This window comes from Austrofundulus limnaeus, unplaced genomic scaffold, assembly GCF_001266775.1.
Source record: "Austrofundulus limnaeus strain Quisiro unplaced genomic scaffold, Austrofundulus_limnaeus-1.0 Scaffold50, whole genome shotgun sequence".
NCBI lineage: Eukaryota > Metazoa > Chordata > Actinopteri > Cyprinodontiformes > Rivulidae > Austrofundulus > Austrofundulus limnaeus.
This window is the reverse complement of record NW_013952452.1, coordinates 662,780-675,938: the sequence shown is the minus strand read 5'-3', so window position 1 is coordinate 675,938 and position 13,159 is coordinate 662,780. Positions and strand designations below refer to the sequence as shown.

General features: G+C 37.5%; 3 protein-coding genes across 5 annotated transcripts in view; 2 read left to right on the top strand and 1 right to left on the bottom strand.

The window, feature by feature from the left end:
- The window catches only part of si:dkey-73n8.3 (uncharacterized), a gene marked incomplete at its 3' end in the record, with an annotated part of 12,009 nt that extends 7,219 nt beyond the window's left edge, over positions 1 to 4,790 (top strand). The window contains 6 exon segments of the mRNA XM_014008433.1: positions 1,641 to 1,699; positions 2,378 to 2,533; positions 2,717 to 2,821; positions 4,038 to 4,247; positions 4,408 to 4,600; positions 4,757 to 4,790. Coding sequence (XP_013863887.1) covers positions 1,641 to 1,699; positions 2,378 to 2,533; positions 2,717 to 2,821; positions 4,038 to 4,247; positions 4,408 to 4,600; positions 4,757 to 4,790 — 757 coding nt within the window.
- A 1,383-nt stretch (positions 4,791 to 6,173) lies between these two features.
- Positions 6,174 to 7,588, top strand: sec61g (SEC61 translocon subunit gamma). Its single transcript, XM_014008454.1, has 4 exons — positions 6,174 to 6,280; positions 6,640 to 6,743; positions 6,862 to 6,964; positions 7,435 to 7,588. Exons 2-4 carry the CDS (start codon positions 6,650 to 6,652, stop codon positions 7,442 to 7,444), a joined length of 207 nt encoding a protein of 68 aa, XP_013863908.1. The 5' UTR covers positions 6,174 to 6,280; positions 6,640 to 6,649; the 3' UTR covers positions 7,445 to 7,588.
- A 3-nt stretch (positions 7,589 to 7,591) lies between these two features.
- Positions 7,592 to 13,159, bottom strand: part of tpk1 (thiamin pyrophosphokinase 1) — an 83,582-nt gene continuing 78,014 nt past the window's right edge. For all 3 annotated transcript variants that reach the window (XM_014008449.1, XM_014008450.1, XM_014008452.1), the window contains one exon: positions 7,592 to 7,969. In XM_014008449.1, coding sequence (XP_013863903.1) covers positions 7,824 to 7,969 — 146 coding nt within the window. In that variant the 3' untranslated portion in view covers positions 7,592 to 7,823. The remainder of the gene's footprint in view (positions 7,970 to 13,159) is intronic.

Sequence of the window (13,159 nt, the reverse complement as noted above, 5' to 3'; positions counted from 1 at the left end):
TCCTGACTTTCGTTCTCAGGATCCTGACTTTCGTTCTCAGGATCCCAACTTACTTTCTCAGGATACTGACTTTCGTCATCAGGATCCTGACTTTTGTTCTCAGGATCCCGACTTTCTTTCTCAGGATCCTGACTTTCGTTCTCAGGATCCTGACTTTCGTTCTCAGGATCCCAACTTTCTTTCTCAGGGTCCTGACTTTTGTTATCAGGATCCTGACTTTCGTTCTCAGGATCCCGACTTTCTTTATCAGGATCCTGACTTTCGTTCTCAGGATCCCGACTTTCTTTCTCAGGGTCCTGACTTTCGTTCTCAGGATCCTGACTTTCGTTCTCAGGATCCCGACTTTCTTTCTCAGGATCCTGACTTTCTTTCTCAGGGTCCTGACTTTCATTCTCAGGATCCCGACTTTCTTTCTCAGGGTCCTGACTTTTGTTCTCAGGATCCCAACTTTCTTTCTCAGGATCCCGACTTTCTTTCTCAGGATCCTAACTTTCGTTATCAGGATCCCGACTTTCTTTCTCAGGATCCCGACTTTCTTTTTCAGGATCCTAACTTTCATTCTCAGGATCCCGACTTTCTTTCTCAGGATCCTGAGAAAGAAACTCAGGATCAGTTTTTTTTCCTCCCATGTCTCCTCTGGGGCTCCATACCTACTTGACTTGACTTTAGCTTTTTGTAAATGTAATACTTTTCACATTATTTAGCTTTATTTACAAATATTTTCCCTATAAACAAATACAGAGATTGAGAAAAAAAGTTCTCTGTTGATCTGTGTCAGACACACTCAGTTTTTAGCTTCTGTTCTGCTACATTTAGCCATTTCCTAACAATTTGCTATATTAGCTTTAAGAAAGTCTTGATAAATTTTAATTTTAGTTAGCTACATGTAGCTAATCTTTTGTTGCTTTTAGCTAGCGGTTTGCTACTTTTAGTTACCATTTTGCTGTTTTAGCTTTTTGCTACATGTTTACATAAAATGCAGTCTCTTTAGTTAAGTTCATTTTAGGCACACAGATAAACAAATTTTATGTAGGCTGAAACTTTTGAACGAACAATTCAATGAACGTTTCAAATGCTGAAATTGACATTTCACTGCCTAATTCTATAAAAGAGAAAAACTGAATCACTTTACCTGATGACATTGTTCAGAATATTATGTTTGTGGCTATAAAAATGAACAATTAGAGGAGACAGATAAGAAACGAGAAATAAAATGGACAGAGCAAAAAAAATGATCACCTTCAGTGTGAAAAACAGAGTCTTTGCTTCCGTAGAATCCATGGTGGAATGATGGCATCATCTGTCAGTAAATGGGATTAAGTAAAGACATCATGACAACATGATTAGATTTGTACAGACTCATAACAGGCAGTGATACCTTCAGGCAGCTGCTCCCTGCAGCACCGAGGGAAAACAAACTGAATCAAACCCTTTTTTGATTGTCTCAGTTAGAACCTTCTCGTGTTCGGGTCATGTTGACATGTTGACTAAGTGAAATGCGGTGTTCTTCCACTGAAGTGCTGAGAAAGCTTTTTATTTATTCATCTTGATATATCTGTGATTGATAAGTCCCATGATGGGTTATATTTCATGCGACTCACTGAAAGGCTGGAGCAGTTGTCTTTTTTTCCATGCTTCAGAGCAGCAGAACAGGAACAAAGCCTCAGTAATGGGACACAGATGCTGCGGCTGATTAATGGTTCGCCCCCTTCCTTAATTGCAGGAAACTGTTTCTTTTCAAATGTGTGTGTGACTTTGCCTGATAGTCGTTTTTTTATTTTTTATTTTTTTTTGTTTTTTGAGGTGACGTGCTGTCTTTCTATATTAAATGTTTTCAGGGTTTGTGGGCAAATTTGTGTACCGGTGAGAGTCAGAATATAAATGTGTCCTCAAATCCCCCTTTCTGTGCTCATTAAGAGGAAATGTGTCACAGTTTGTGTTGGAAGCAGTAGGAAGACGAGCACAGCTGAGAGGGTCTGAGTTCATGTGAGGAGAGCAGCCAGTTAAATGAGATCTTGAGCTCGGGGATCATTAGAGAGTCATCAGAGGCACACAGAGATTTGGGGACTTTATCACTGATTGGATGTTGGTACCTTTAGATGCATACAAATGAGCACACATAGTTTTAAAGCTTATTACAATTTCGGTTAAATTTATTATAGTAACACAAGGCTGTCGTGTGGTGCCTAGTATTTACTTACAGCTCAAAATTTAAAAAAAATCTGAGCCAATTTGGGACCCGAGGAAGTGAAATGTGAGGCAGTGGAGCACATATCAACATGTTCCCTGGGTTATGTACTGTTCCAGGTACTCCTGGGAGGAACGAGTGCAGTATTTTATCAGCTTCTTGATGCTTGGCTCTTGTTCTTTTATTTAGGTGCACGCATCATCATGGCATGCAGAGACCTGGAGAGGGCAGAGGAGGCTCGAAACGACATTCTGGAGGACACAGGGAATGAGAACGTGCTCATCAGGAAACTGGATCTATCTGATACCAAATCCATTAGGGCCTTTGCTGACCTCATAAACAGAGGTAAACAGCCAGCATTAAATATATGGTTTTAGTGGCCCCAAAACAGTAAGTTTTAACTCAGGAGAAGAGACCTAGCTGTACAGTTTATTTGTTAGAACTTCCACAATGCTACCACCCCCATTGGTTTAACATTTTGTTTAAAATCTGCTACCTGACTCATGCTCAACTAAACATTCTTTGCAGAGGAGAAACAAGTGAATATCCTGATAAATAACGCAGGTATCATGATGTGCCCCTACTCCAAGACACTTGATGGGTTTGAAATGCAGTTGGGAGTCAATCATCTGGGTAAGTTTTTATTATTTTTCTTTCAACTCTTTATTCTTTTCATTAAAACAAAACAAAAAAATTTATATACAATAAAAAGAAAAAAATATAAAAAGAAAAATTTAGAGAAAAATATATATGTATATCAAAATCACAAATAAAATTAAATGAAAGGCAGCAGAGAGAAGAAAAAAATCTTAATATTTGCCCCTTTTTTCTCCAAGAATAAGTTCATATAACAAAAAAGCTGTTATTAACAAAACAAAAGACAAGAACGTCTAATCCCTCTAGAACAACAATTTATATATAGATACACCTTATACTGTTTCGTATTTCTTTAACAATCCAACTTTTATCATTTTCTTAAATGTACATAATGATCCTGCATTTTTTACATCACTCTCCAAATTATACCATAGTTTTATTCCTTGAATTAAAGTACACCGTTCCTTCAAACTAGTTCTGAATTTGGGTTTTACAAATATCTTTGTCCCTTTAAGGTTATAACAACTCTTTCTCTTAACAAAATTTACTTGGGTGTTTAAAGGTAATGTGTTTTTGTGGGCCTTATACATAACCAGTAGAATATTATAATCAACCCAATCAATCAAGTTCTACTAAATGTTGACTTGTTTTTGTATTTTTTGACTTCCTTCCTTTCTTTAGTATTTTTAAGAGCAGTCATCCTGTTAGAATTATTATAAAAACTACAGAGTAAAATCAGGTGTGCAAACTGGCAACACAACCAGGAAAATAAAGAAGCTACTTACTGTATTTCTTCAGGCTCTGTGTTTTGTTTTAGTTGGACAATATCTCCCCCTGTGCATTATTTTGGGCGCAGATTGTCAGTGTGAATGATCCGTCCCTGCCCACACACAAATGGACTCCCGGATGCACATGTAGAAACACACAGGCCTACAACGGTTTCCAAAGCAATCTTTGCATTATGCACATTTAAAACCATTTATGCACATTTTTATTAGCACTATTTTTGCAGAACATTTTCCAAATATTTAGGCATAAATGGCCGTCATTGCCTAAACTTTCTGGCTTACAACCCAATACTGGTTTTTATTTCCACAGATAACCATGAGATTAAATGAATCAAAAATTCAGAAATGTTGTGAAAATTCTTACTGTTACTGTAATTATATTGTTTAGGTGAGTTTTGTACGAAAGCCCATGAGCACGTGGAAGTAAATTACAGTAAATGAATATTTTTCCTGATTTTCTGCAGGCCACGTCCTTCTCACTTACCTGCTGCTCGACCTCATCAAGCGTTCGGCTCCGGCTCGTGTTGTTGTTGTGTCGTCGGTGGCCCACACCTGGACTGGGCTTCGACTGGACGACATCAACAGTGAGCAGAGCTATGATGCCATGAAGGCCTATGGGCAGAGCAAACTGGCTAATGTCCTGTTTGCACGTTCTCTTGCAACGCGGTTAGAAGGTGAGGGAGAGTTTTGTGAAACATTTATGAAGAGATGCGCATTTCAGGTCTAAATGTCTGCCGAATTTGACCAACATTCATATCTCATTTGAATAGAATAATTAAAGAAGGCTTAAATGTGTTGGAGCATCTTCTGTAAGACCCTGTCCGTGCATTGCAGGTACAGAGGTGAGTGTTTTCTCCCTGCACCCAGGGGTGGTACAGTCTGACCTGTGGAGGCACCAGCATCAGTGTATCCAGGCAGCAGTGAAGATTTTCAGAATTTTTACAAAGACAACAGTGGAAGGAGCACAGACCACCATCTTCTGTGCTGTGGAACCAGGTCTGGAGAGCCTGAGTGGAGAGTACTTCAGGTGAACACTCTGCTCTGGGTTTCTGTCAGCTGACTAACATGGGGACAGTTTTATTAGTCAAGAGTTTGATACATGTTTAAAAATGATTTAATGAATGCACAACAGAGTTATTGCACCGTGTGTACTGAGCACTTTCTTGTCCCTGTGTGTGTTCAGTGACTGCGCTCCTGCGAGGTGCTCCAGGACGGCAGCCGATGATGACTTGGCCCAGAAACTGTGGGAGGTCAGCTGCAACATGCTTGGTATCAGCTGGCAGTGAAAAGCAGCAAATAAACTGCACAGTGACAGATACTGGGCCCTCTGTGTGAACATCACCTTTCTAAAGCACTGTTATGCATTTTATAGGTCCTTTCAAGTGTCTCTGTGACAGTGATGTTCTCTTTTTTATATATAATCCAAAACTGCTACGATGTTCTTCTTTTTTATGTTTATCAGGAACAAATCATATATTCAAATCAAGTGTCAAAATGTAATTTGTTTTTTTCCAGATGTCAGTTTTTTTTTGTATAATTTATAAATATGTGTATTCTGGTTTAGTCTTTAATGAGTGACAGCATGACATCATGTAAATATTAAAATGAGTAAACTTACAACCACTTTGTAGATTCTTAATATATTTACCTATAGTTTTATTTATGTAGCGGTGAATTTACTTGAATGTTTTTGACATTTCGTTCAGTGCTATTACAATAAACGGCCGATGAGTTTTGCGAACCTTATAGTTAATTAATTAAAGAGAGATGCCTAAAATATCAGTAAGCCTTTTTTTGCCAACACATCTCACTTTATCTGGAGGAAAAAAAAAAAGGCCAGAAAAAGAAACTGCTGATCTTAATCTAAATCACATGAGTAATTATTTCCTCAGGAATGAGGTCTAAGCCAGAACAATGGCTACAGCGCTTTAATGAACACTTGGCTCCTACGGACACATGTGATATAATATATTACAAATAAAACACATTTGGAAAAATATAAAAAATATTCTATCTGCTCTTGTATTTCTTTGTAGGCAAAGAGGAATTGTCTAGCTGCTTTTAAAAATAAAACTAAAATTTCTTAACAACAAAAAAAGAAATTGACAAAACTCAAAGACACCTGGACATGGCGCACAAACAATATTCTACTCCTGACTGATGTAATTCTGAGGGACTATAAAGATTTGAGCTGATGAGAAGACTGAGGGACTGCAGCTGTGACAGAAAAAAACAAAAGAGGAAACAGGTGAAACTGATGTCTGTGGAAATGTACTGACTGACGGATAGAGACTAGTGGCACAGAGTAAAAAAATATAAGATGTGCTGGTCTATAACAACTTTTAATAGATTGTAAACATGACGCAAGTAAATGCATATTATCCAAAATTTAGACAAAACTGCCTTTTAATGTTTCTGTAATAACTCAAGCTTTAAAATTAACTCAGGTCCAAGAACCCTTTCCGACCTTTATATTTAATTACGAAGGTAAATTTCAAGCAGCACAATGCAAGTGAAGTCTGCAGTAAAACCTCCTGGCCTGCAGGGGGCAGCATAGACAAAAAAGCAAACCGGAAACACGACAACAACATTGTGCGCATGCGCTCTTTAAATCTACGTCAGCCCTTCGCATTTAGTTGTTGAAAAGCTACGTGGCCATTTCTTCTTCTACTTTCTGCCTTCTGGTTTAGTGCTACGTGGAAAACAGGTAAAATAACACGGGTTTTAATAACAGTTTTGTATTTTTAGCTTTTCAAAACGTGAGCGATTGTGACATTGTATATGTTCTATTTTTATTTTTAGCCTTATTGACCGGTTATAATATAAGACAACGTCAAACAATGCTACGTCGACGTAGCGTGTTTCTTTAGTTGTGGCTACTACTAGTACATATCGCATCTTTTTACTGTTAAATAATACATTTATCATTATAGTAGTAAACCAGATACGATTACTGACAATGACGTCATTGAAGCGATACAAATCTGTACTGGAGTCCCCGTCATCCCTGAAAGTAAGCCTAAGTTTTATGGTTTCCTTGAACCCTACTTTTCTTTATGCTTGCAGCCCAAACAACATGGATCAGGTGATGCAGTTTGTTGAGCCCAGCCGGCAGTTTGTCAAAGACTCTATAAGGCTTGTAAAAAGATGCACAAAACCCGACAGAAAAGGTAAGTTTTTCATATGTATGCCTGTTTGTGATGGTTGACAACACTTGATTTAGTTTTGAACACTAATGAGGGTTTTATATGGATGCTTTGTATTTCTAACTGTTTTATCCTTTTTCAGAGTTTCAGAAGATCGCTATGGCCACAGCAATTGGGTTTGCCATCATGGGTTTCATCGGTTTCTTTGTCAAGCTCATTCACATCCCCATCAACAACATCATTGTGTGAGTACCAAACTCTGAATGCTTGAAGTTACTGAATATTTGGATTTGTTTTGATAGTTCATACACTGTACGGATGTTTTGACCTTTTATTTTTCTAAATGTATTAACTTTTTTTGTATCTAAGCTTAAATCATGCTGATTTTACAACCAGTCATTGTGTTTTAAGAACCCTTCACTTAAGCTCGTGCAAGATAGTTGTCAATCATGTTTATTTGTGTAGCACATTTAATCAACAAGGCAGTTCAAAGTGCTTTACATCATAAAAACAAAAATACAAAGTCATAAAACACACAGTTAACAATTGAATCATTAGTTTGACAAGTGCCATTGTTACACATCAAAATGTTGAAAACGCACCAGAAAAGTTCAGCTGTCATTTTTAGTTCTGTTGTTTACACTGATTCATATAATGCAGATGCTTTTAAATAAATCAAGTTTCAAACATTATTTTTTATTATTTTGTCTTCCAGTGGTGGCTGAATCCTGATCAACAGCACAAACGTGGACACGCACAGAAAGTGTTATTGGACTGGTGTGATGGGGAAACTGAAAGGGCAACATTTTTACATTCTGTTCACTTTTTTTATTTTGCCATGTAAATAAAAGAACAAGTGGAAAGCCAAAGACTGATTTTTACGTTTTTTTATTTTAAACGTCACCATCAAAGTGCTTGTAAAAACCTATGATACAAAAATATCTATAAAATTAGGCACTTTTTAAGTATTGTGGTTTAAAATCTGCTTAAAGCAGAGCATGAATATGGATATTTAGATGAGAGGCAGCCATTTTTTGGCTTTAGAAACACATAATAAAAGAATACTCGAAGCTTTTCAGCCATGCAGAAAAGAGCTTTCACTTGTTATTCCCCACTTTTCCTGATGCCCATGCTCCAGAGCAGAGGCTGGTCTGTGCTCACTGTTACGGCTTTCCTGGGGTTTCCAGGAGCGACGGGCTCGTAGGTGTTGGAGGTGCTCACGATCTTCCCAAACTGCAGGACCTGGTTGCCTGGACACACACACACACACACACACACACACACACACCAGATACATATTTAAAGTAAGCCGTAGACTTTATCACTGTCTATTTATAGCACAGCTTCGAGAAGATTTGACGTGGGGCAGCTGATGTCCCAGAACTGCAGCAGAAAATCACAAGTCTTTTGTGCAAAGCCTACTGAGAACTTTCCTGCTTTCATGTTAACGGAGTCTCGACAAATCACTTCTAACAAAAGCTCCAAAAAAAGAAGTGAGAGAAAACTTTAGAAAAAATAAATACACTGCGTTTTAGAACAAATAGATTTTTCAGATCGGTTGCTTTTTCAAAGGCTTATAATCGGCACAAATGCAGACAACTTTTATTATTCCACAGTAGATATTCTGAGTTCAGTGAATGGAACATAAAAAGGAAGTAGTGATATTTATACAAAAAATGTATTTTTCTTAGTACAGCTCTTTGGAGAGTTGGCGTCTGAAACAGAAAAGACTAAGGCGCAACACTGACCTCAAGTGGTTCCAGTTAGAAACTAATACCAGTTTGCCCAATTCAGACTAATTCTGCCATCTGTTGGAGCAGTAAGCCCACTGCGAGGAGCTAAGCTTTAGAAAAGTCATAATATAATTTGTTTTATTTGACTCAATGCATGGTTAAGTCTTAATTTGGTCACTCCTTTTATTTCTCCTCTTTAGCACCAGAAGATCAGAGCAGAGGTCTTTAAATTTTCAAGGCTTGAGCGCCAAAATAAATTCACAAATGCAGTCTATGAATAGATCATATGTAGAGTGCTATCGTGCCGAATAATTGGTCTCAGAAGAGCAAATCGTGTGTCAAAAGGTGCAAACAGGATAAATATGTAACTGCATCACCTTTTTTCACTTAGTTACATTTATTTCTGCTGCATTAGCTCTGAACAAGCTGAGCTGACAGGCTCCCTGAGAATGGAGCTGCTGGATCGTGTCTAATATGAAAAGGGCAAACTCACCTGGAACATTTACAGAAGGATTTCTCTTCGAGTTTATCTCTGTTATTAGCATCACTTGAAAATTAAATATTGCATTAGTGCGTGACGGTACACTTCATCAATGTCTTCTTTCAAAGTGTTTGTGCTAATACAGTTATCGCCTGCACTCAAAGGACAACGGATGGACACGTGTTTGTCTTTTCATGTTAAGCTCATCTAAAACTGGTTAACCTTTGAGTTAATCTAATTCAAGATGGCTGCCATCAAAAAGAAATAGCTACCTTTTAAGACAGTTCTACAGATATTGAGACAACATTTGGTGTGGTAGATGAGTGTCAACCACAACACAATCGAGAACTACACAATGAACATCTTGCTTTCAAACGTTGGCCTTAACTGTTACACTGCAAAAACTGTCCACCTAACCAAGTTTTAAAATCTTATATCCAGCCAAAAAGTCTTTTTGATCTTGTTTTGAGACTGATTTACTAAACAAGAACTGATTGTGTAAGAATAATCATCTTGTTTTCAGAATGTGTAAGATTATTTGTCTTGTTAGTTTGAAAATTTGACTCAAATTAAGTCAAAAATTTCTGCCAATGGAGTAAGAAAATTTTACTTGGTAAGATTCTTGAAATACTTGATTTGACTCAATTTTTTACCGTATAAAATTTTCTTACTCCGTTGGCAGAAAGTTTTGACTTTATTTGAGTGAAATATTCAGACTAACAAGACAAATAATCTTACATATTCTGAAAACAAGATTATTATTCTTACACAATCAGTTCTTTTTTAGTAAATCTGTCTCGAAAACAAGATCAAAAAGACTTTTTGACTGGATATAAGATTTTAAAACTTGGTAAGATGGACAGTTTTTGCAGCATATCATGAACACGGCTAGGTTTCCAATGGAGATTTGAAAAAGTAACTCCTGGCTGTACAACTGACCACCATGCCTAATCGACCTTAGCACAAAAATGGCTGTGACACAGTCAGATTTACAGATATTGAGCGCCAACAAGTCTTGTATATAATTTACAAGGTTTGACCGAACAGCTATGCAACCCTCCTTTCTCATCGTAAACAGATTTTAGTTTAACACTCCAGCATAAATGGTGATATGCATTCCTTTTCTCTTTGTTCTCATTTGAAGTACCTACAATCAGATTTAAGTTTCAACATAAATCAGTCAAATATAACGTTATTTCCTCTCATAGTCTCCAAAGCAATTGATCTCAAATGAACTTTTTCTTCAAGTCATCTCGATGTAATTATGGGGTCTGGCTGCTTGGTGTCAGCAGGCAGAGGATTAGAGCTCTGTGCCCAACAAACCACAGCAGGAACAAAGTGGTCCAGTCGGGTGGAGGTTCTGTTGCTCTACTTGTCAATCATCTTCGCCTCGAAACAAGTTCTGCTTTAGTCTTGAACAAACCTCCTTGACCAATGACACCGAAGTACCAGTCTGTAATCTCTGACCCACTTTACATCAGTGAAGTTAACGTTTACATACTTCACCATACTTATCAGTCATTAAGTGTCGGTTGTGTGAAGATACTTCAAGAGATTATCGTTTTTCTGCTGATAGAATCTTATGTGTGACTTTACAAAGCAAGTCAGAGAGTGTTTCTGCACAAGAGTTCTGGCTACTGTAAATGCTTGSTTTCTATCTGGCATTCAGATATAATCGTTGTGACGTCATGTTCATTGAGACTGTACATACSATGAGGTTCAACGATTGACCAAAGTTGTCCACAAGTGTATCTTTTTTTTAATAAAAGTAGTTTTAACCCTAAAGCTCTGAAATGAAAGGTGACAGGTGGTATGCATYCCATGAAGGAATGCTAGGGCTTTAATTTATTATAATTATTATTATGTTTCCTTTAAATGCTTGTATCTGTTTGCATCTTTTAGAGCCGGGACCTACTCATGGTCCTAAGGCAGGTCTAGTCAACTAAATTTCTCCGGGGRCCACARTTACTGCAGGCCAATGGCACAGGTGCCAAACATCCAGCAATTAAAGTCATTATGTAAATAAACCAAGCTTTACAAAGATCTGTTACCTTTGAAATAGTTTATTTTGCTGCATTTAACCATGAAGACAACATACAGAACCCTATAATAAAAGTAGTGATAATAAAAGAATTTCAAAAACAAAAATAACACATTATGCCTCTTATTTAACAAATATTATTTTGACATCTCTGACTTGCCAAATTTTTAAACCAATTTTATTTTCACTTTCGTAATTTTATCTTCAACTGCTTGTAGTTTTAGCTGTCTTGGATGTTCATAGAAATGGATTTTATCAGCTTCTAGACATTTCTGTAGATACCAAACATGTCTAAATCTAACTAAAAGAAAAGAGATGAATGAATGGGCAGGCCAAACTTTGGTCACACGCAAGGCCGAATGTGGCCTGCGGGCCGCCAGTTGACTAGCCCTGTCCTAAGGCATTAAAGGGGTGAGGTTAYCTAAGGGATAATACTCTCCTTAGTATGTGTGCTGTTGCCAAGAGGATAATCTTCTGGACCTCGTGAACTATGATGTTGCCTGGATTCCTGTTGGTGAATATCTCCAGTCCTTTCTTCACGAGTCCTAAAGCTCCCACGACCACTGGTACTGTTTCAGTCTTCATGCTCCACATTCTGCTGACTTCAATTTCCAGATCTTTATACTTTGAAAGTTTATTCCGTCATTTTCACAGAGGTGTTTGTTTCTGATGGTATTGCCATGTCAATTAGCATGCAAGAATTGTTGAACACGCCAGCCCCTGTCTGATCTTGGAAGCTAAGCAGGGCTGTGCCTGGTTAGTACTTAGATGGGAGACCCCATGGGAAATGCCATGTAGGAGTTGCGCCACATTGGAACTTTAGCAAAAGAAAACCTTTGACCATCRTAGGTCACCTTCCAACGAAGCATGACAAGAAGATAAATCAAATATTTGGTGGTATAGATTTCAAAACATCCAGTTCTTTTTAATTAATCGTCAGTACTGAAAATTTAAAGAGACTTTTTCTCTAGCTGTAGAAATTTAAGATACAAGACTTTTTTCTTTTGGTGCAATTTGTACAATTTAGTAACATCCAAGTTCATTTAGATCTTAAAAATGAAATGCAGATCTACAGTACGTACAACAGTAATTTCATTTCTCCTATGAAGAAGAAAGACTAATTAGTTTCAGGATGATAACAGAATGTTACACACTAAAACCTAATACTTTACCATCTTTCCAAGTGGTTTTTGAAGATGAAGTTTTTTTTAAAGTAAAAAAACAAAAAACAAAATCTAAGCATGAAAAAAAATTGTTTGAAATAATATCACAAAACAACACGAAAATAAACACAAAAGAACAAAGACAGGAGGAAACAAAGCAAATCATTCGTCCACAGGCGCCTACACGCACATCAAACGRGGACAAAGAAAAAATCCCATTCTGCTTCAAAGACTCCCAAACAAGGAAAGGTATTAGAACAGCTTGACTCAGAACGGGGAGGATAATAATCCTTTTGTGAAGTTGGGTTACTTAATAACTGTGAGCGCAGAGCCACAATCACTATGCCACGGGTGTATAARAGGAACGTCAGACTGTGCCCAGGTGCCGGTGCAAAGTTCTCTCCTGGCAGGATAATGGCCCTCCACCATGTTTTTAACCAGCATGCGGTTGTCTAAGAGCCGTAAAAATACAGTTATGTGTGAGCAAACAGGTGCACTTTGCAGGTCTCTTTGAGAGGGTCAGAAGTGAAACGCACTGCCGCTTAAAGCCATTTGTCTTTCAACCTCTGTTTTACAAACATAGGCTTAAAAGAAAAATACTGTTTTCTACCAAAAGTAGAACATCCTTCTTCTTGTTACACATTTTAATCATCTGCTGCCAAAAGTATATATTGATAATATTTTTGCCCTTGTCTACTGTATGTGTGTTTGTACTAACACACAGTCTGTTAGCAAAATATATCATAAATGACTGAATGGATTTTAATGAAACATTCAGGAACAAATGACTGAATGCACATCTACAACTGATAAACTTGTGAAGTCAATCTGATTCAAAATGGCCACCATAGCAATGTGATCCTAGCAAACACAAAAATGGTTAGAACCTAATTAGTTTTACAGATACTGTGCTACAGTTTGGTATGGTAGTGGCTAACAGTCCTCCACAACACATACTTTAAGTTGTAGTGGTCACCCTGGGTGGAATAAACGTTCCACCTGCCTTTGAACTTGACCACGGA

Bases quoted from the DNA above. Each gene is read 5' to 3' on its own strand.
- sec61g (XM_014008454.1), top strand. From the start codon at position 6,650: ATGGATCAGGTGATGCAGTTTGTTGAGCCCAGCCGGCAGTTTGTCAAA. The intron at 6,744-6,861 runs GTAAGTTTTTCA...ATCCTTTTTCAG, and splicing joins CACAAAACCCGACAGAAAAG to AGTTTCAGAAGATCGCTATG.